At 38.5% G+C, this 24,018-nt stretch overlaps 1 protein-coding gene and 1 long non-coding RNA gene across 2 annotated transcripts; both read right to left on the minus strand.

The window, feature by feature from the left end:
• On the minus strand, positions 10,693 to 11,301 carry LOC109224434. Its single transcript, XM_019389013.1, has one exon. It carries the CDS (start codon positions 11,299 to 11,301, stop codon positions 10,693 to 10,695), a length of 609 nt encoding a protein of 202 aa, XP_019244558.1.
• Positions 15,643 to 19,670, minus strand: LOC109223912. Its single transcript, XR_002067673.1, has 4 exons — positions 19,245 to 19,670; positions 19,039 to 19,145; positions 18,105 to 18,149; positions 15,643 to 15,675 (listed from the first exon to the last, which is right to left on the minus strand). It is a non-coding gene; the product is annotated as an uncharacterized LOC109223912 (long non-coding RNA).

Here is a 24,018-nt window from a genome sequence, read left to right on the forward strand (position 1 = left end):
TTCCTTTCTAGAGCAAGTTTTTATTTTTTGGGGCTGTGAGGGACGAAATAGGGCTAAAAAACGACTTCCCAAGTTGGCCACCGCGTCCCAGTTGGCGCGACCGCGGTCCCGACCGCGGTAAATCGCTGGGACACTGCCTCACCACCGCGGTCGCGGTAAAACGCGGTGGTTACACACCATTCTGTAAAACGGGCATAACTTTTTACATTGAGCTCCATTTGGGCTCCACAATATATCGTTGGAAAGCTATTTCAATGGCTTACAACTTTCTCGCTTTGAATTTTCCCAAGTTCCTTATACGTTTTCACTAAACCCTGCTGGAAGACAGACCTTCTGCAAACTTAGTCGATTTTGTCAAATCTTATGCACCTCACTTTCCATCTTGGTTTTGAAACAACTATTTTCACCCATAATCATCCCGATGGGACTTCACATGTTCAAAATATAACCTTACTACTCCTTTAACTCATTCATAACTAAGCCGAATTTATGGGGTGTTACATTATCTCGCCCTTGGGATCATTCGTCCTCGAATGATTGTCCTGGCTGTATCTTTGGCTAACTCCGGAACTTAAGTGGGTCTGGTGGTAACATGAACATTCATTTACACTTTCATACTAAACTTAATGAATACCTAATTACTGAGCTGACAAGATACTGAACTGAATAGGTACTAGACTGAATGGCTGCTAAATTGACTAAACACTCTAAGACATGGAGGTTGTATTCTAAGGTCTGAATGAGAAGGTTAGATACCTTCGACAGTTCTCCAAAATACCTACCAGCTAATAGAGCATAACACTAGCTCCATAGGGCATAGTAATACGCATAACATGACACATGTACATGAATACTTGTTTGTTATGGGTGCGTGAATTCTGAAATAACGTGGATATAGGAATACTGAAATGGCACGAATAATCGAGTCTTGAACTGACGTAAATATCTGCTCACTGAACTCACATCAATATCTGAGTATTAAGCTGCAATGAATATCTGAGTACTGGACTAACATGAGTATCTGAGTACTGAACTGACTCGAATGTTCTAACATGAGATCTGGATACTGGAAACATAAATGTCGTGACATGAGATTTGAAAACTGGAAACACAGATGTCGTGACATGAGATTTGAATACTGGAAACTTGAATGTTATAACATGACACCTGAAATACTGGTGTACAACCGCTAATTGTGGTGGAAATTCTAACTCATAAGCTACTCAGCCGATCCTTCATAGGATCCTATATGGGCTGATGTATCTGGGATTGAGCCTTCCTTTCTTCCCAAATCTTATAACACCTTTCACAGGCGAAACTTTTAGAAATATCCAATCATCAACTTGAAACTCTAGGTCTCTTGAAAGTACAAGAGGGGGGGGGGGTGAATTGTAAATACTTCAAATTAATTGCTTATAAGTTGGTTTATAACTTAAGTAGTCGGCTGAATATGATAATTTAGCAGATATGGTAACGGAAAGTAAAATGCAGAAAATAATTGCAAGAATTAAAAACACCAGGATTTTTATACTGGTTCGTATTCAATGTGAATCCTAATCCAGTCCCCTTGGGTTGCAAGGGAGTTCTCTTCAGTAAATGAGTTTCTTCAGAGTACAGATGTGGTGTATATCACTCAGTTTCTCTAGCACTCGTTTTTGATACAATGCCTCACTAGTTGTGTGCTCTCTTTCTATCCCTGACTTGTTACACAGCAGATCTTAGTGAACTACAATGCTTGTTTGCAGTATAATAAAGAGAGTGATTTGGTTTGATCAAAGTATGTCTAAGCTAGGGTTTACAAGGGTGTATACATACTTTGATGGATGGTAGAGGCTTGACAACCCAAGAGATTTGATCCTTGGAAAGAATTGTTTTTTTCCAAGAATAAGGAATGAGCCGTTGCTTCTCTTGATTGCTTTCCTTTAGCAGAGGATTGCTTCACTTGATTTCTCCTTGATTGTTGGATCTTTCAAATGTGGTCGCTTCCCAGATCTCCTCGTATCCTTTAGTCTTCCGTGATTCTGCCCATGATTCGTGCCTTTGTCCAAGGCTTATTTGATTTTTTTCCAGCTCAGCTAATCATTGTTATTGCTGATTGATTCGTTGATTAGATTGCGCCCAGATTTACGAGACCAATCCAGATTTGCTGATCACATGCTGATTGATTTCTTTCTTTGTACATCATGAACCATTCCAGCAGTCTTCTTTACTTCTTGAACTTGATGCCACGACCCAAACCCCGCACTGGTCGTGATGGCGCCTCTCGTGAAGACGAGGCCAGTCAACTAACCCAACTCGTCTTTTCCAAAAATAATTTAAACATGAATAAACAGCTAAAATATGACTTAATAATACTAATTAGCGGAAATACAACCCAACATAGCCCTAATCGGGGTGTCACAAGTCACGAGCATCTATTAGAATGTAAGTACAATCACAAGGTCTAAAAGTACACTAATCAAGAATAATGAACAAAGGGAGAAGAACGATGCTGCAAACGCTTGCAGTCACCTCGTTAAACTCCTATATCTCTGACTCTGAGTTCAAGTATAAAATCAAATAGTGAGTAAATATCAACAACCATCCCCGAAGGGGTTCAAATAGCTAGCATGAAGCCCAAATATGGCAATCAGCCCAAGTCATGATGATAACAAATGAGTTTCAGTCAATTACACAGTAAAATCATCAACCGGGACGGACCAAGTCACAATCCCCATGGTGCTCTACCCCACGCTCGCTATCCGGCATGCAAGTCACCTCAATATAGTACTACGATGTGCAATCTGGGGTTTCAAACCCTCAGGATATCATTTACAATCATTACTCACCTCGAACCGGCGGAATCTCTAGCTCGCGATGCCTTTGCTCCTCAAATCGGCTCCACGCGCGTCGAATCTAACCAAAACCACAACGAATACGTCACAACAGGCTAAGGGAACAAAACCCAAGCGAAAACAATCGAAAAATATCGAAAATCCCGAAATTAGCAAAACCCGAGTCCCGGGCCCACTTCTCGAAACTCAGAAATTTTTACATCAACGGGTTCCTTATCTCGCCACGAGTCTATGCATATCAAGAACTCTCAAATCCGAGCTCAAATGACCCTTCAAATACCAATTTAATATCTCAAAATCCCAAGCCCTAGTTCTTCCAATTTTAGCTAAATTTCCATGAATTTCTAGGTTAATTTCACATAATAATCACGTTTTTGGTCCATAGAACTTACCTCCAATCAATCCTCTTCGAATCCCTCTTCAATTGCTCCCAAGAAGCTCTAAAAATACTCAACAATGGAGGATGATGACTTAGGCTCGCGGATGAAATATTATTAAAAACCCTTCTGCCCAGCTGACATTTCTTCTATGTGAATGCGGTCAAACCCCCGCGTTCGCGATGAACACATTTTTCCTTGACCAAAATTACCCTTCGCAAACGCGTCTGCACTCCTGCGAAAGCGAAGACTTGGGCTCCTGAACCTACGCGAACGCGACACTATATACGCGAACGCGATGAGCACCTAAGCTGGACCCTCACTTCTACTACGCGAACGCGGTCCCCACACCGCGAACGCGAAGCACCAGGAACTTACCTTCCACGAACGCGAGACCCAAACGCGAATGCGAAGTACAAAACTCAGGGCCACTCAACTCCTTCTACGCGAACGCGAGTTCCTTCTCGCGATCGCGAAGGCAAAATTTGAACCTGCACTGCTGCTGCATTTTCTGCTGCATTTTTCAACTCCAAAATTTCCGTTGGCCATCCGAAATCACCCCGAGGCCCCCAGGACCTCAACCAAAAGCACCAACACCTCCTATACCATCATTCAAACTTGTTCCAATCATCAAAACGTCTCAAACAACACCAAAACCATCAAATTACATTGAATTCAAGCCTAAGTTCTTCGAAAACTTCCGAAACACGCATTTGATCAAAAACCCAACCAAATCACCTCCGAATGACCTGAAATTTTGCACACACATCCCAAATCACATAACGAAGCTACAACAACTCTCGGAATTCCATTACGACCCTCGGATCAAAATCTCACCTATCAACCGGAATTTGGCCAAAATACTAACTTCGCCAATTCAAGCCAAATTCTACACCGGACCTCCAAAACCAATTCCGATCATGCTCCTAAGTCATAAATCACCTAACGAAGCTAACCAAATCATAAAAACTCCGATCCGAGCTCGTATACAAATAAGTCAACTCTTGGTCAAACCTTTCAAATTCCAAGCATTCAACTGAGACTGTTCTTTCAAATTCATCCCGATTTTCCTGAAAAACTAAAACCAACGGTCTACATCAGTCATAATACATTACACGGGGCAAGTCATGCCCGAGAACTGGCGATCAAAGTGTAAAAGCTCAAAACGACCGGTCGGGTCGTTACACTTGATTTCTTGCACATGTATATTATTTGCATCATTAAAACATGATCTAACAATCTGCCCCTTTTTGATGATGGCAAAATAATATAATAAGGTGAAGAAGTAAACACCAGTCGACTTCCCTGTGTTTTACCAGTCGACTTGACTCCCCTTCAATGTATGTACGCTTGATTCCCCCTCAATGAATGCAGTCGACTTGACCTGTCCATGACTTTCCCCCTCAATGTATGCAGTCGACTTGTACCGACTTGTACCTGTACAGTATACAATATATGCTACCTATACACATATAAAATGTTTGTAGTCAACCTGTACACATACACATATAGACACATAGTCGACTTGTACCTGTACACATAGGCAAAATAACATAGGCTTTTTCTCCCCCTTTTTGTCATCAGCAAAGAGGGATTATAAACATAGATAACAGTAAAGCAGAAAAGGTAAAGAGATTATCCAGCGGCTGGTGAAACAGCCCACAGTAGCAAAAAACAGAATTATCCAAGGGCTTAAACCACAGCCCACAATACCACCAAAACAAGTTGTCAAAAAAAAATATCTACACTAGCGGCGCAGGAAATAGGTAAGGGTGTTGCAGATGGCCTCCTTTAACTGTTCGAAGCTAGTATTTGCAGCGACGCTCATACCATCCAGCCTGTCGTGAACCTCCTGGAAGGCTTTGACAGCATTCTCCCTTACTCTAAGAACAGAAACTCTTATTGTTGACACGTCAGACCCTGTTTCCTTTGAAATAGCATGAATATCACCCACAGTGAACTGAGTGGCGGAAAGAAGATTCTTGATGTCAGAGAGTTTGGAGCCAATAGAGCTAAGCTTCTCACTAAGCTCAGAACTGACAAGAGTAGGAGGAGGAACAGTTGATGAAGGTTTAGTTTCCATAGGGGCATGCTTTGCTTCACTCTCACTTTTCTTAACCCAGGAGCCCTTGATACTGACATAGTCCATACTAGCAAAAGCTCTAGAATTATAGGACTTGGAGACAGTAATGAAGGATAGTTGGATAGAGAAATTTGATGGGCTTCCAGAATATGAGAGATTGCCATGCCATAGGGTAAACTAGTGGGATCTTAAACACTTTCTATCATGAAATTGATGACCCAGGAGGAAAGCTTGAGTTTGAGTTTGGTGATGAGGCAGTAGACAAAAAATGTATCCCTTTCAGAGAAAGTTGAAAAAGAACCAGTACGGGGAAGCAGAGTGGTTTCCACAATATGGGCTAGAACCCGAGTTTCAAAACTTACATCACTGGGGCCCAATTGGTTTGGAAGAATTTCAGAGAGACACTCAATAATGCACTGTTTGGCTTGGTCAAAAGAAATTTCAAAATTCTCAGGCCACACATTTTTAAAAAGAGTAGGGAAACCAGAGCTATGACATTGGAAAAGAGAGTCAAACAAGGCCCAATCAAGAACAATGCGCTTACCTAGCACTACAGATTCTAGCCGATCTAGTTTACTGGAGCGAAGATTTGCATAAAACATTTTGACCAGGGATTCATACACCTTAGGCGGAGGAATAGAGAGGAATTTTTCCCTCCCTTGATAAACAAAAAGCTCTTTAACCTTACAGTTGAGGGCTTCCATATCATCAAGATCCACGATCCTTCCATGGGCGATGGGCTTGTCCTTAAGAGTAATGAAAAGATCCCTATTTGGGGTATCCCAGAAATTTAGGTCAGACTTGAGTGAGGCAGAGAAATCAACTTTTGATTTCTTTGGGGTGGATGAAATGGGAGGATCTTCCATGGGTCGTTTGCCTAAGGCTTTTTCACCTAGAAGTTGGGAGTGTTCAGAGAAATTACCCTGAGATGAGGCGAAGCCTTCAGAGTGATCAGACCCTAGGTTTACTTGCTCAGGAGGCGCATAAAGGGGTTTCGCCTTAGAGCGGGTACTTTTTCTGGTGGAGGCAGAGGGATTCTTGGAGTGTTTCGCCATTGTAGAAGAGGGGATTTGCTCGAGGTTTTAGAGAGAAGACGGAGATGAGAGTGACTGAAAGAGTTTTCTAACTTAAGAAGAGGGTTTTGACGATTGAGTACAGAAAAGGAAAAGTTGTCAGTTGAGAAGACGTGATGATTGGCTTTCCATCTTCAGACTGCGAACTGATGTGAACGAAGTGAAAAGAGAGGGGAAAAAATCGGAGGCGTAATTAATGCATGGGAAAAGGACAATTATAGCACTTAAAAGTAATTAAGCACATAGGTCCTAAGAGTTATTAGAACAGCAAATAATACCAAGTAATTTTCTCAAAGTACAAATTTTTTCTTCTAACAAAGGCTTAGTAAAACTATCGGCTAATTGAGCAGAGGTGCCAACAAAGGCTATTTCTATATCTCCCTTAAGAACATGATCTCTAATAAAATGATGCTTAATATCTATATGATTTGCTCTAGAATGATGCACAGGATTTTTTGAAAGACAAATAGCACCAGAATTATCACAAAAAATTTGTATAGGTTTAAACGAAAGCTCATAGTCACCCAATTGATGAGACATCCACAGTAGTTGTGTACAACACTGTCCAATAGCAATGTATTCAGCTTCAGTTGTGGACATAGCGACTGATGCTTGCTTTTTATTGTTCCAGGATATTAATGCCTTTCCTAGTAATTGACAAGTGCCGCTTGTGCTCTTTCTATCTTCTTTATCACCTGCAAGATCAACATCTGAAAAACCTTCTAATTTAAAAGAGTTAGAGCGAGGATACCACAATCCATGAGATACAGTTCCAATGAGATATCGAATGATTCTCTTTACAACAGTCAAATGTGACTCCTTTGGAGCTGACTGAAACCTGGCACATTTACATACGCTGAACATAATATCTGGTCGACTTGCTGTCAGATATAGCAGTGATCCAATCATTCCCCTGTATTTGGTTTCATCAACTGGGGTGCCCTGTTCATCTTTGTCTAGATTTGTAGCGAGGCTCATAGGAGTGCGAATTGATTTTGCATTGTTCATACCAAATTTTTGAATCAGCTCTTTTGTATATTTGGTCTGACAAATAAAAGTTCCTTCTTTGGTTTGTTGGATTTGTAGCCCAAGGAAGAACGTGTGTTCACCCATCATGCTCATTTCAAACTCGCTTTGCATAAGATTTGAAAATTCCTTTCACATAAGAGGGTTAGCACTACCAAATATAATATCATCAACATAAATTTGAATAATGAGATTACCTTCTGATGATCGTTTAATAAACAGAGCAGTGTCTATTTTACCTCTGGTAGAGCCATGATCAATAAGAAAAGTACTCAGCCTATCATAACAGGCACGTGGAGCTTGTTTCAACCCAAACAGTGCTTTGGTAAGCTTGTATACATGGTACGGAAATTTTGAATCCTCAACGCCTGGAGGCTGTTTTACAAAAACTTCTTCCTCGATAAATCCATTCAAAAAGGCGCTTTTAACATCCATTTGAAACAGCCTGAATCCTTTAAAGGATGCGTATGCCAGAAGAATTCGTATAGACTCCAAACGAGCTACTGGGGCGAAAGTCTCATTATATTCGACTCTTTCCTGCTGTGAATAGCCTTGTGCAACTAGTCTCGCTTTATTTCTTATGACCTTTCCATCCTCGTTCAATTTGTTTCTAAACACCCATTTTGTTCCGAGCACAGGCACATTTTCAGGTTTAGGTATTAGTTTCCACACTTGATTCTTGCTGAACTGATCTAATTCCTCATGCATAGCTTGCACCCAGCTTGAATCCTTCAGTGCTTCCTCTACCTTTTTTGGCTCAATTTGAGAAATGAATGCAATATTTGCTTTCTTCTTGAGGGCAGCCCTGGTTTTCATTCCTTCGTTTGGATCCCCAATAATAAATTTATGAGGATATTCGGGTTCGCTTCTCCATTCATTTGTTCGAATTATATTTGTAGTCGACTCGACTTGTGGGTCTGGAGTATTGCTGCTATTTTCTCCAGTTGACTCGATCACCCCAGATGTGCTAGTCGACTCCTGTGATTTTCCTTTGTCCTGAGCTTCTTGAGTTTGATCTTCGTCACCTGCAATAGTTCCTTTCTCGACCAAGGGATTATTTTCATCGAATATAACATGTACAGATTCTTCTATACATATAGTACGTTTATTGTAGACTCTAAAAGATCTGCTATTTAACGAGTAACCAAGAAAAATACCTTCGTCAATTCTTGGGTCAAACTTTCCAAGATTATCTTTACTGTTATTGTGAATAAAACATTTGCTTCCAAAGGGATGGAAGTAACTAATATTTGGACGTTTACCTTTCCAGAGTTCATAAGGGGTCTTCAGATTTGGCCTTATGAGTCAACGGTTGAGGATGTGACAAGCAGTACTTACGCCTTCTGCCCAGAAATGGTTTGGCAATGAATGTTCTAGTAGCATGGTTCTTGCCATGTCTTGGAGAGTTCTGTTCTTCCTTTCCACAACCCCATTTTGCTGTGGTGAGCGTGGTGCAGAGAAATTGTGAGTGTATCCTTGATCGTTGCAGAAGTCTTCAAAAGCTCTGCTTTCAAATTCTCCTCCATGGTCACTCTGAATATTTGAGATCGGATATCCCTTTTCTCTTTCAACCTTTTTGCAGAAAACTTCAAAATTTCGTAAGGCTTCATCCTTATGAGACAAGAAGATTACCCAGGTGAAACGTGAAAAGTCATCAACAATAACAAAAGCATAGCTCTTACCTCCTATGCTAGCAGTTCTAGTAGGCCCAAATAAATCCATATGAAGTAATTGCAAAGGTTTTGAAGTAGATACTCTATCTTTATTTTTGAAAGAATTTCTGGTTTGCTTACCCATTTGACATGCATCAAAAATATAAGTTCTAGAGAAATTCAGTTTAGGCAAACCAATAACTAAATCATGTTTGGACAGTGTTTCAATCAAATGCATGCTAGCCAAATCTTCTATGCCATAACCATGGATCATCAGATATAGAGGATAAGAAAATGTGGCCATCTATCTTTTCAAAGCCATCAAGTATATAAACATTTCCATACCTTTTTCCAGGAAGAATTATCTTACCTGATTCGTCTTCAATAGCACACCCTGTTCTCTTAAACTTTACCTCATATCCTGAGTCGCAGAGTTGACTTATGCTCAAGAGATTGTAGTTTAGGCCATCAACGAGATATACTTCAGTAATCTCACAGTTGTTATTGAAAGGAATTGTTCCAGTGCCAACTATTTTGCCCTTGAATCGTCTCCGAATTTCATACTTCCTCCATCGATCTTTGTAACTTCCTTGAACAGGTTTTTGTCACCTGTCATATGACTGGAACACGCACTATCTAGATACCATTTTCCTTTGCGGCTTACTCTGTGGTGTTCCTGCAAGACAAGATAATCACTTTCTTTTAGGTACCCAAGCTTGCTTGGGTCCTGGTGGGTTAGTGTTACTAGGTTCAGAATTTTTTGGTTTCCAAACCCATCCTGACACATTTGATTTACGAAAGTGACAACCGGAATATTTATTCCCACTTTTATTACAGTAATGACATTTAGCTCCAGACCTGTTTATAGGTCTTTCATAAGTGTTAGAACTAGCCGACTTAGATTTAGCTGGTTCTTTCCCAGTTGACTTGTAAGTCATCTGGTCCGACCGACTGGTCGACTTGGTTCTGATTGGTTCCTTTCCAGTTGACTTGTAAGTCGTCTGGTTTGACCTAACAGAACTATGACTGGTGGATTTGCGCAAGCTCTTAAGCTGCATTTGCAACTCCTCAAACTCTTCTTGAAGTACCTCTTTTTCGATTTCACATACTTCATGTTTGAGTTTCTAGTCTTTAACCTCCCTAGTGAGTCTCTTAAGTTCATTCATCATTTTTTGAGACTCTTTTAAGGTTGAATCAAGAATATCCTGCAATTCATTACATCTTTCGCAGTCATAAGATCTTACCTCACTGAAACAATTCTCGTCATCTGAATCATCTTCATCTGTCCAGCATCCTGAGGTTTTGTTTATTTCATTTTCCAGAATTGTCATGAAACAAAGATTTGCTATTTCTTCGTGGTCTGAGTCGTCCTCATCGCTCCAGCTTCCGAAGGATTTGTTCTTGTTGAAGCCTCTAGAGATCTTCCTTTTCAGTTCTGGGCATTTAGCTTGAATGTGCCCAAATTTTCCACATTCGTAGCATTTTTCACCGTTCTTATCCTGTTCATTATATTGCATGGATCGTCTTGGTGGGAATCTTCCTTTCTTTTTGTTTCTGTATCTCCTTATCAACCCATCCATATTTCTAGACATCATAGCAATCTCTTCTTGTAGAGCTTCAGGATCATCAATTTCATTTTCAGTCATTTCAGTAGAGGTATTGAATGCAACTATTTCTTTTTTTTTCTTGATTTATCTTTTTCAAATGCGTCCTTTCGAAAGCAATGAGTTCTCCTCGCAGTTCATCATAGGACAATTTGTTTAGGTCTTGAGATTCCAGAGTGACTACTTTGGTCAGCCAAGTGGTTGGCAGACTTCTATGAATTTTTCTGACTTGATCACCACTGGTGTAGGGCTTGCCAAATGCCTTTAAGTCACTAATTATCTTACTAAACCTGGCAAACATTTCTTCAATGGATTCTTCTTCTTTCATTAAGAAGAGTTCGTAGTCATGAACTAGCATGTTGATGTGAGTTTCCTTTACTTTGCTGGTTCCTTCATAGGTGACCTCAAGTTTATCCCACATCTCTTTGGCTGTATCACAACTCGATATTTTCTCGTATTCCTCACCACTTATAGCATTGTGAAGAAGATTTCTTGCCTTGTTATTCACTTGTACCGCTTCCAGTTGCTCCTTTGAGTATGAATCTATATAATCAGGATCAGCAAGTGGTGGAGTGCTAGCAGGTAGGTGATAGTTTCCCTTTTTAATGACTTTCCAGACTTTGACATAGTATGCTTTAGCAAAGATTTCCATTCGTACTTTCCAGTGAGAGAAATGTTGTCCATTGAAGTATGGTGGTCTAACTTGTGAAGTTCCTTCCTGAAAGAGAGCTCCTATGATAACTTGATTTGCCATGATCTTTTCTCACATGCTGTTAAGCCAAAGATAAAATGTGAGCCTTGATCTGATACCAATTGAAAGTACAAGAGGGGGGGTGAATTGTAAATACTTCAAATTAATTGCTTATAAGTTGACTTAAAACTTGAGTAGTCGGCTGAATATGATAATTTAGCAGATATAGTAACGGAAAGTAAAATGCAGAAAATAATTGCAGGAATTAAAAACACCGGGATTTTTATACTGGTTCGGATTCAATGTGAATCCTAATCCAGTCCCCTTGGGTTGCAAGGGAGTTCTCTTCAATAAATGAGTTTCTTCCGAGTACAGATGTGGTGTATATCACTCAGTTTCTCTAACACTCGTTTTTGATACAATGCCTCGCCAGTTGTGTGCTCTCTTTCTATCCCTGACTTGTTACACAACAGATCTTAGTGAACTACAATGCTTGTTTGCAATTGAATAAAGAGAGTGATTTGGTTTGATCAAAGTATGTCTAAGCTACGGTTTACAAGGGTGTATAAATACTTTGATGGATGGTAGAGGCTTGACAACCCAAGAGATTTGATCCTTGGAAAGAATTGATTTTTTCCAAGAATAAGGAATGAGCCGTTGCTTCTCTTGATTGCTTTCCTTCAGCAGAGGATTGCTTCACTTGATTTCTCCTTGATTGTTGGATCTTTCAAATGTGGTCGCTTCCCAGATCTCCTCGTATCCTTTTGTCTTCCGTGATTCTGCCCATGATTCATGCCTTTGTCCAAGGCTTATTTGATTTTTTCCAGCTCAGCTAATCATAGTTATTGCTGATTGATTCGTTGATTAGATTCCGCCCAGATTTACGAGACCAATCCAGATTTGCTGATCACATGCTGATTGATTTCTTTCCTTGTACATCATGAACCATTCCAGCAGTCTTCTTTACTTTTTGAACTTGATTTCCTGCACATGTATATTATTTGCATCATTAACACATGATCTAACATCTCTATGTTGCATGTTCGAATTGGACTTTTGGCGACTCTGAGCTGTTTTCAAATGCTCTTGAATCAACTTGAGTTTCTCCATAGACCGATTGACCAAATCTGGTCCCAACAACTCCGCTTTGCCAACTTCGGAGCAACTAATTGGCAATCTACACCATAGTCCATAAAAATCATTCTTTCAAAATGAGCGAGATAATCCTATTATAAGGTCCATATTTACCATCTCCACTAAAGGATGTGTGTGTTCTGAGATAAACACTTGGTTTTGTGCTGCTCGACTTTCACTCGCTGACAATTCAAACACTTGGCCACAAGGTCTGCAACTTTCTTTTTCATGTCGTTCCACCAATAAATCTCCTTAAGATCATGAGACATCTTTGGGAAACCTATGTGGATAGAATACCTGAAATTATGGGCTTCTAACATCTTCCTCCCTTACTAAGTCCATCTATGGTTGAAACACACAATCTATCGTGGTACCTCAAAGTACTATCATCTCCCCCTTGTTTAAAAGCGATCATCTTATTCCTGTGAATCCCCCTTTTTAGATACAACAAGTAGGGATCATCAAACTATTTCTCCTTCACTTCGGCTACTAAGGAGGAACAAGTAATATTTTAGACAACAATTCCACTATCTTTGGAGTACGCAAATTGAACTCATAGCTGGGCTAAGCAGTGAACTTCTTTCACCAGAGTTCTCTTATGTACCTCAATCATGAGTTATACTTCCCACACTTGATTATCTTCTTAAGCAATTCCTGAAAACGCTTATAGAATTATTGTGAACTAGCCTTTGACATGTACTCTAAATTTTAGAGTCTCGTGCAATGGCACTACCCTCATAACACATAAATAGGCATGATTGTATAGCTTTTCTGTGATCACTTTATCATCAATAACTAAGCTCGGTGGTCATTCTACTCACTTTGTTTTTCTTACACATGCTAGACATATTCCTTGTGGTAATTATACAATTTTCTCTCGTTACCGAACTGTTTTTTTTTCATATCCATGCTAACTATTCGGGTTTCAAATCTCTAACTGGACTTACTGAAAATTTTCATTTCACCCCTTAGACCAAAGGTCTTATACTTGCGGATCCTTCTATTTTTTTTTGTTGGGATCCAAATGACCTTCCTTATTTTCTGCAATTCTTTGCACTCTACGTCAATGACGTCTCATCTCCCAACTTACTTCTGAGCTAGGAAAAAATAAATTATTCACATAACGTAAAGCTAATGTATTCTCGCCTATCATACACAATCTTAATAATTTAACTCTGCTCACACTGTCAATCTTGGGGAAATCACATTTTGATAATTCCTAAAGGCTATTCTTCTATAGCTTGCTCTCTCACTGTTAGTTGATATTTTTTTCCCACTGCTACTGTACTTCGAGTTTAACTTAACTCTTCGGGTTCTAACACACGTTCGGTATTTCAAACTGTCATCCACTCACTAGAGTTAACCTGGCTAAGTGAATCAAACTGTACCCCTACTAGCTCTGCTGAAAGTTCTAATTTACTGTATCAACTCAAAACTTACTTACTGTTCTTTTACTAACCACCTGCTACCATCATATTTTCTTGCTCTGCTTTGAATAACTAAAGTGAAGCATAAGGTTATTCTAACTTCCCTCACCATCCAACCTTGTTCTACGGTCGCATACTATCCTTTTTTTCTTTCTCCTAAACTATGTGCATGGATCACACTTAGGGAATTCATCTGCCTTAAATGAAATTGGAATATCTAACCCCAACCTTTCTATACAACACTAAATCATATCATACTATAAACATCCCGGGTAATCACTTAGTAACATAACCTAAGGGGGAACTGCCATATCTTTTATCTTACTTCAATAGCTGCTTCTTATAGTAACTTACTAACGTGGTACTTCTAGTCCTGATTTGAATAAATCTAAACAACTTAAAATCATTCCATGAAATTCACTATTGGCTGCTCTTAGTTCTCATTGCATACATCATATTTTCTAGTCATTTGCATGAGTTCTAAGAAAATACATCTCTAATAATAACAATCGTTTTTGATTCCTAGGCTCTTTTCTGTCCAAAACTATAGTAACCAATGTTAGGGTCTGACATCTGAACTATCATCATCCAACTTGTGGCTCCATTTTCAAAAATTAAATGAAGTTGTTCTAGGAGGTAAAACACATACGAATACACTACCATGCACAAACTTATCTATTAAAGTATACCATCATCGGATAAATCACTTCATGCGCCCTCCGGTGAGTCTTGGTCTTAATCCGGACCTAAAATATGCGAAGATTTCGCTATGGTCACTGTTACTTACATTTTCGTTTAGCACCCATAGGCATCATTGTATACTCACCAGTCACCAGGATTTTGATACATTGAAAATTAGATATTTGGTAAACATATAACTGAATACTGGCGTACTGAATAACCATAAATTTGCTAACTGAGAGACTGTATAACTGGTAACTGAGGTAAACTGATAACCATAAGACATGATAATGACTTTTGTACTTTCTGATAAGGTTATGCTCTAATCTATACTACTATCCATTGCATCCCACTCTTAACATCCTCTCAAGTCTCATTTTACCAACCTGTACTCCATAGTTATACCCCAATGGGCAATTATCCTCTCTAGGACCTTAGGTTTCTCCTGAACGTTGCCTGGGGCATCCAATACGTTTGGAATTCGATAGGAAGAGAAGGTTAACTATTGCTCTAGGCTTCATGGCACGATCTAGAGTAGAAAGAAATGAGATAATCCTGGATGTCTTGGTAGTTAACCGTATATATGAGTGGCCGGCACACACATATAAAGGAACTCCACTAGACACGACTTCACAGACTCCCTAGGACACTTGAACCCAATGCTCTGATACCAAGCTTTGTCACGCCCCGAACCTGGGCCTGGACGTAACACGGCACTCGGTGCCTCACTACATATGACCGAGCGAACCAACTGGCTGGCTGAATCAACATGTGGTATCATAACATACTGAATGCGGAAGATAAACTAACACATGCTGATATACTGAAAGTCTGGATGATATAAATCAAAGTGCGAAAATACTAATACAATTCTGAAACATATTTGTAGCCAACATAGCTTAATATGAAAAGCCTTTGACTCTGTCTAACTATTACTCTAGTCTATGAAGCCTCTAATGAAGTATTGGAAACACTGACTGCCTGTAAACGGAGAGACCGTAAAGTAATGATAATGCCCCGAAAGAATTGGGGATCACCAAACAGCTAGTACGAGAATCCTAGCGCTCTGAATCATCAACCTGTAAATCATTACCTGCATCATGAGATGCAGGCCCCGGACAAAAAGGGACGTCAGTACATTTGAATTGCACTGGTTTGTAAAGAAACTGAAAGAAAGAATTATAAATGCTAAAACTGAAACTGAGCTGATAATTGAGAATCGATAATTGATACTGAAAGGATAACTATTGAAACAGAAACTGAAATGGTAACTGATAGCTGATAAAAAATAACTAAAATGATAACTGATAATTGATAACTGAAATGATATCTGATAACTGAACTGATAACTAAAATGATAACTGATAACTGAAATGATATCTGATAACTAAAATGATAACTGTACTGATAACTGATAACTGATCACTGAAATGATAACTGATAACTGAAATGATAACTGAACTGATACTGAACTGAACAACGGAAGTAAGGATATGAATACTCCATCTTCTGAATGATGAACAACCTGTTTCTCTGAATATTAAACTGCGGCCTCAGGCCAAATATATATATATATATATATATATATATATATATATGTGTGTGTGTGTGTGTGTGTGTGTGTGTGTGCGCGCGCGCACAAACTACGGCTTCAGGACCAAGTAAATGTATACATAGCTGCAACCTCAGGTCCAAAAATGCATAAAGCATAAACTGCAGCCTCGGGCTCAAAGATGCATAAAGCATAAACTGCGGCCTCAGGCCCAATGATGCATAAAGCATAAACTACGGCCTCAGGCCCAAATACAGGTGTTCAACATCCAGGAACTGTGAATCATACTGAGTTACATGATACTGGAAAACCCAAGTCTATATTCAATACACTCTGAGCTCATAACGTTCAGAATGAAAGTCATGAACGAGTTATGAAGCTAGAGAATAGAAGTTCTACAACTATTCAAGGAACTGGGCTAAACTATATCTCTGAGGCATTTAGTAACGTCGTAAAAGAAACGTAGTGTATGGAGAATCATTAAAATTCCCAAACATAGAGAGTTAGCCTCAAATACCTTAACTTCCTGCTCTTGAGCATAATACAACGTTTGCCAACCCCTTTCAACTTTAATCTATATCAATACAAATCAAAGGGATTCCATATTAGCAATAATTCTCACGTTTTGCTTACTTAGACATTTCCTCAAACACTTGGTGGCATAAAGCTTCATAGTCCTTATTAATGTTGTCTCTACACCCAATAACTCATTCTCTTGCTCCTAGATAATTCTAAAGTCTTAAATGGTTATAATCAATATTGTTCTTTATCACCCATAAGGTAAACAATACCCTTAACCAATAATCAACAATCAACACACCAAACCTATAACCGTTCATACTTTTCTATCAAACCCATCAACTCAAATCTCATGAACTAGGGTCTATTATCATTAAACGAATGCTAGAATCAATTAGAGGGTGAAGACATTACCTTTTTGAAGTTCAATCTCCTTGAATTCGAGTTCTAGGGTTTTTTCTCTCAACAATGATGCCCCAATCGAATATCTAATAATTTGGAGGGTTTATCCATGTTAATAAGATGTTGGAAAATTGAAATTAACTTAGAATCACAATTAAAGCTTACCTTGGGTGGTGGAGGGACCCTTAAGGAGTTAGGTTTTTGAGAGCTTTCCTTTCTAGAGCAAGTTTTTATGTTTTGGGGCTGTGGGAGACGAAATAGGGCTAAAAAAACGACTTCCCAAGTTGGCCACCGCGTCCCAGTTGGCGCGACCGCGGTCCCGACCGCGGTAAATCGCTGGGACACTGCCTCACTACCGCGGTCGCGGTAAAACGCGGCAGGAACGCGGTGGTTACACACCATTCTGTAGAACAAGCATAACTTTTTGCACAGAGCTCCGATTGGGCTCCACAATATATCGTTGGAAAGCTATTTCAATGGCCTACAACTTCCATGCTTCGAATTTTTCCAAATTCCTTATACTGTTTCACTAAACCCTGCTGTAAGACAGACCTTCTGCAAACTTAGTCGATTTTGTCAAATCTTATGCACCTCACTTTCCATCTTGGTTTTGAAACAACTATTTTCACCCATAATTATCCCGATGGGACTTCACATGTTCAAAATGTAACCTTACTACTCCTTTAACTCATTCATAACTAAGTCGAATTTACGGGTTGTTACAATTACATAAATATAAAAAGAAAATTATTTGTCTAAAGAAGTTCACTCATGTTATGTTGCTATCTTCTTGCAGTCATTTCCACATGAACAATACATCAGTGTGCCCAAAACCAATATATATCGTCCACTCCTTTTATTATATACACTATAAGTATATGAGTTTCAGTAAATGAAATATCTTGATCATCACTATCAAAATAAGGGTAACCTGAATTCTTAGTTTATTGTGGAAGCAAAAATTCATTCACTTCCCTCTTAATATAAGCTGCATGCAGTTTACTATCAAGCAGATCGTGCATCTAAAAGACAACATAACACAGTAGTACCTCATAAATCGCAGGGCGAGTCAGTGAATGAATCCATCTCCTACACTGACAGAAGATAATAAAACTACTTAGTTTCAGAAGCCACATAACATAAAGAACAACCAAAACGGAAATATCATATTTTAATTATGCAATGGAAATAGAGATGCAATCAAGAAGCTCAGATATCACAAGGCATCTAATCATCAATAGGTTGACAAACACGTAAGAAGGATTCTATTGATACAAATTTCTACTGACCTAGTCGTCAAATGAGACGAAGAGAGAATTAATGAAATTAATTATCTATTCCTTAGTGTTTAAATAGATCTCCAGACAAGAGAGATAGAATGAAAGCTTTCAATTAATGATGAATTCCCGATGGAACGACATTAGTAATGCAAGAATTATCCACATTCATTCCCTTCTCTCGAAAAGCTTTGCTTTTTCATATACAAATAAATTTGAAAAGACATCCCCTTTAAAGAGTATGCTGCATTTTCAGTGCCATATGTATAGTTACCAAAACAAAATATCCTATATTTGTGTTCTAAGTTAGATGTTTATATCATAAATCACCACAGAAAAAGAAGTATGGAATATGAAATTATTTAGTTATTTCAGGCATATCGTCAAGCACCTTAGTTGTTCTTCCCTTTTAAGTAGAATTTTTTGTCCAGAGGAAATTCAATGTGCTTAGAGTTGTTACAGTTTGTTTACCCGAGAAAAAAAATTCATAGAGAAGTTTGAGCAAAATAACCACATGGACACACAGAATCCACCCAAAACAATTTTGATAAAAAGAGGAAAACTACATGTAAATCAACAATTCAAAATCTTATAAATTGAATTAAGAATAAAAATAAAGCACAAATTAAAAAATAACTTTACAGAAAAATGAAAATTCTAAATCAATATTCTATAAAAAAAATAGAAGAAAAGATTTACTGCTCACCAAGAAAGAATAGAGGAAAATTTAGCGGAACTCGGAAATCTTCTCTTCCTCCATTTTCAAGCTTTTTGAATATATTTCACCTATCATGATTCATGTGCACAGAAACCCTAAAGGATAATTAAACAAAACAAATAAACAAATTTGAGTACATTAGAAAAGGCAGATATAACAAAACGGGAAAGAGCAAACAAACAATAGAAAATTACCAAAGACAAAATACACAAGGACACCGTAAAACTCAAGGAAAAAATATTTAGTTTGAGAAACTCAACCCACTTATACGAAGAGTGAAAGAATCGAAAAGGCCTAAACCAAACATTCTATTGTCATAGATAGATAGAGGTAGACGGTTCTGTATGTAGGAGTATTGGATATGGTTTGATCCTTTCAGTAGATGAGATCAGCCACATTAAAGCCTTTGAAGAAAAATACTTAACAATGCTGCTATATTCATCTGCAAGCTCCAACGTGTGTGTGAGAGAGAGAGAGGATACAGGAGAAGCAGAGAAAAATCAAAGGGATTAGGTAAATTGGTAAAGGGGTTCAGTGAGAGAAAAGAGGAATGTTTCAAATTAAAAAAAGTACACGTGTTTTCTTAATAGAGTACACGCGTCATGAAGATCCATAGCTTCGAACAACTTTTATTACTTTTTGTACCATTGTCAGATGCAATGTTCGTCCACCCTTAACCACTTATATATAATAGAACTAGATATTTTTGCCCCATGGGCAACATAGAAAGTTGTTGGGACAATATTATTAGGATGTATTGTTGTTTAAGTTATACACTTTCAGTAGAATATAATTGTAGAAAATTATGACCGCTGAAAGATTTGCATCTGCTATTACGTCATTATGTCCATCAATAGTGGTGTTGTGATGCACTCTTGAAGTAAGAAGGTTTATCCCGTGCATATTTTAGTTTATCTCGCAAAAAACTTTTAATGCCTTGATGTTCAGAAATTATCAAGAACATTGCAAATTTTAGTAGACTATACAAATAATGACAAAATAAACACAAAATCGAAACTTACAACAGATTGTGAACAATGTAATTCTCCAAATCTGAATGATACAACATATACAATATATATGCTACGTTTAATTAATTAGAATGAGCATATTTACACAGAGTACAATATGCTAATAACCCAATGAGCAACAACATAGTAGCTCAACACTCCAAGCGTGGCGGAATTCACCCCTTTTCGCTCTCCAAGGAGCTGTTGACTAATAACCTACAAAACGCGTGAAGCAACAATACATTGCGCTCTTCATGATCTTTTAGCCATATTTGCAGCTTTGAGTAATCCATAGATATCCAAGGATCCTTTTGCTGCAGCCTCTCTTGTATCTAATTGAATGCCTTATTTCAGGAAAGCGTCAACCACGTTAGAGTTGGACTAGATTCAGAGTACATATTACAAAGTTTAGACTTAAACTTTTCACAAGCATATAAAGATTAGTAGTTCAACAATACCTGATAAAGGAAAGACAACAACTGAGGAGGGGAGGTAGCTGCCCAAGATATGGGAATTCACGTGGTATCGTTCAGTATTTTACTAAACATGGTATGATCTTCTTAAGTTCCTTGAACTTGCAGGTAATTCTTGTTGAAAATATAGATGCATTAAAACTCAATGTTATTGACGTTTAGAGTTGTATCCATACTATGAAAATATCAATGCTGACTATTATTGACATCGGAATTGTAGCAATAGTTTGAGAAACTTTCCTGGAAAAATCTCCTAGTGAATAAATGTTAATTAAGTTCTAGGTATCTGCAGGTAGAACAAATGACCTCATTAAACTTCACTTGGCATGTTTAATGTATGTCGTACACCGTGTCTAGGTATATGCCTTGATTAGAAAATGCATAAATGGTTTTGGCTACTTATTTTTAAACTTCTTGCAACCTAATGTTTGCTTTGGAGTTTGGCTAGTGCAAAACAGTTGATCAACAAAATGGAGGAAGAGAGAGGAAAATAAAGTTTCATACTGCTGGAACTATACTTATCCTAGAGCGTGCCTATAAGAGCCTCTAATTTTAACCCATTTGTCTCCTAAAAGACATTAAAATTATTGTAGTAGCTTCAGTACGTGGTAGATGATAGAAGAAGTATACGACATGTCTAAGCAAGAAAAGATTACTAATGAAATGGGCCCCACTTCAGTGTACAATTTATAAATCCATTTGTACAATAGTAGAATGCTCAGTTCGTACACCCTTAGCCATTTATTATATAATAGAAAAGAAACTAGATGGATGATTTCTTGTGTAATAACCCGAATTTTTTTATATACTTATTAAATGGTGAGATTTAAGAATTTGTTTAGTTTGTAGCTGTTGGGTCAGATATTAAATAAGTTAAAGGGAATTTGCTATAATATATAAAATATTGTACTAAATAAGTGTCTAGTGGCTAACTTTTTTTTAACTATGCTTATATAATTAACTGTGGTTAATTTTTAAATAAGGAGTAGTAGGCAAGCCCATTCTCTTATGGATGCTATAATTTAGTGAAATAGGGCCACAGCGTAAAAAAAGGAAAAAAAAATAGAAAATATAGCATGATTTAGTCTTGTAGATTTGACGGCAGCACCTTTGAGGAAAATAAATATTTAGACGCTTTAGCATTGGGAAAAATCTACGAGTGCTAAGGACGTTAGTTTGTTTAGGTGTTACAAATTTTTGGTATTTGACTATTGAATTAATTTTGGTCAATTGATAACTATGGTAGTGTGACGACCCGGCTAGTTGTTTTAAGAATTTACGCCCCGATCCCCTATTAACTTCTTTCCCCGTGTTTGTTTCTGCTGTAGTGAGTTGTCGAGAGGAATTATTTGGAGTTTCGGAGAGTTTTGGGACACTTAATCCCTAAATGAGAGCTTAAGTTTTGGAAATTTGACCGTAGTAGGAACAGTGTGAAGACGGCCTCGGAATGGAATTCCGATGGTTCTGTTAGCTTCGTCGGGTGATGTCGGGTTCAGGAGCGTGTTCGGATTGTGTTTTGGAGGTCCGTAGCTAATTTAGGCTTGAAATGTCGAAAGTTGAATTTTTTTGAAGTTTCCGGTTCGATAGTGAGATTCTGATCTGAGGGTTGGAATGGAATTCCGGAAGTTGGAGTAGCTCCTAGTGTTGAATGTGACGTGTGTGCAAAATTTCACGTCATTCGGACGAGGTTTGATAGACTTTTTGATCAAAAGCGTATTTTGAGAGTTTTGAAGTTCTTAGGCTTGAATCCGATGCTAATTGGTTGATTCGATGTTGTTTGAGGTGTTGTGCAGATTTGTATAAGTTTGGATAGTGGTATATGACTCGTCTGTGCTTTTGGTTGAGGTCCCGGGGGCATCGGGATGATTTCGGGTGGTTAACAGGAAGTTGGAAAGTTGGAGTTTGCAGCTGAAGTCTTTGGGCTGCTGTCATAACCGCATCTGCGGTTGAGAGCCGCAGATGCGACTCCCGTAGACGCGGAGTTAAGCCGTAGAAGTGGCCAAGAGTAAAGTGAGCAGGAACCGCAGAAGTGGACGTGTTACCGCACTTGCGGGACCGCAAATGTGGTATATGGGTCGCTGGTGCGGAGAGGGAATTTTAAGTGAGAACCGCACAAGCGGTATCGCAGATGCGAAAATTGAGTCGCAGATGCGACTTTGCTGGGCAGAAAAATCAGAATTCGAGGGTTTAGATTCAAAAGGTTAAAAATTGATTTGGAGCTCGGGAGAGGGAGATTTTGGGAGGAATTTGAAGAGGAAATCATTGGGTAACAATTTCTTAACCCTTTCTAGTTGTATTCCATTAATCCATTATTAGTTTTGTCATTTAATTTCAGATTGGAGATGAAAATTGAGGAAAAATTGAAAGAAAGTTCTTAGACCTAGAATTCGAGTTTTGACTGGGTATTTGACATTGGATTTGAATAATTTTGGTATGGTAGGCTCGTGAGAGTATGAGGATTCTGAAAACATAAATTTTACCCGATTCCGAGTCGTGGTCCCGGAGGGCGTTTTGGTCATTTTACCTAATTTCGCGTATTAGCTTAGAATTTAATATCAGTTACTTGAAGTGTTATTTACATTATGCAATTGAATTGAATAGATTAGGGCCATTTGGAGTCGAGTACTCGTGGCAAGAGCGTGGTTCGGGATTGATTTTGAGCTGGTTCGAGGTAAGTGGCTTGCCTAACCTTGTGTGGGGGACATTCCCCTTAGGATTGGTATTGTGATAATTGAAATGCCTTGTACGTGAGGTGACGAGTGCGTACTTGTGCTAATTATTGAAAATCCTGTTTTCGCTAAAGTAACTTTAGTTGTATTTTTTTCCTTTCCTACTTATACTACTTGAAATTTAAGCCTGCTGTTAGCTTAGGGAAACATGTCTAATTGACTTAACTGCTTATTTGCTCAAACTTTTTTCATTGTATTATGTGTAGCATGCTAGGTTAGAATTACCTATATTATCTTGGTGTGAATTAGACTTTAATTGAGTATTCTTTGTGTTGGTGTTGTGTGCTTACTTTGGGACTATGGGACGGCATCCCGGGAGATCCCTTGCACGTATATTGGTTTTGACTGATGTGCGGGATACCGAGAGATCCCTAGCACATATTAAGGATACTAAGAGATCCTCCGGATACCAAGAGATCCCTGGCATATATTGAGGATACTAAGAGATCCTCGGGAAACTGAGAGATCCCCGGTTATTATCTCTGTGAAAAGTGGTACTCTTTGTGATTAATTTGTCTCTATTTCAGTTTTTTTTTATCCTTTTACCCTGTCTTATTTCTTACTGTTAGCATTCAATTATATTGCATTATTCTATATTGTTATACCTTATGTTTCATTTAATCTCAGTAGGGCCCTGACCTTCCTCGTCACTACCCGATCGAGGTTAGGCTTGGCACTTACTGAGTACCGATGTTGCGTACTCATGCCCTTCCTGCGCATGTCTTTCATGTGCAGATCCAGCTATCGCGACTCAGT

Source organism: Nicotiana attenuata, chromosome 3 (genome assembly GCF_001879085.1).
Source record: "Nicotiana attenuata strain UT chromosome 3, NIATTr2, whole genome shotgun sequence".
NCBI lineage: Eukaryota > Viridiplantae > Streptophyta > Magnoliopsida > Solanales > Solanaceae > Nicotiana > Nicotiana attenuata.

Bases quoted from the DNA above. Each gene is read 5' to 3' on its own strand.
- LOC109224434 (XM_019389013.1), bottom strand. From the start codon at position 11,301: ATGGAAATCTTTGCTAAAGCATACTATGTCAAAGTCTGGAAAGTCATT.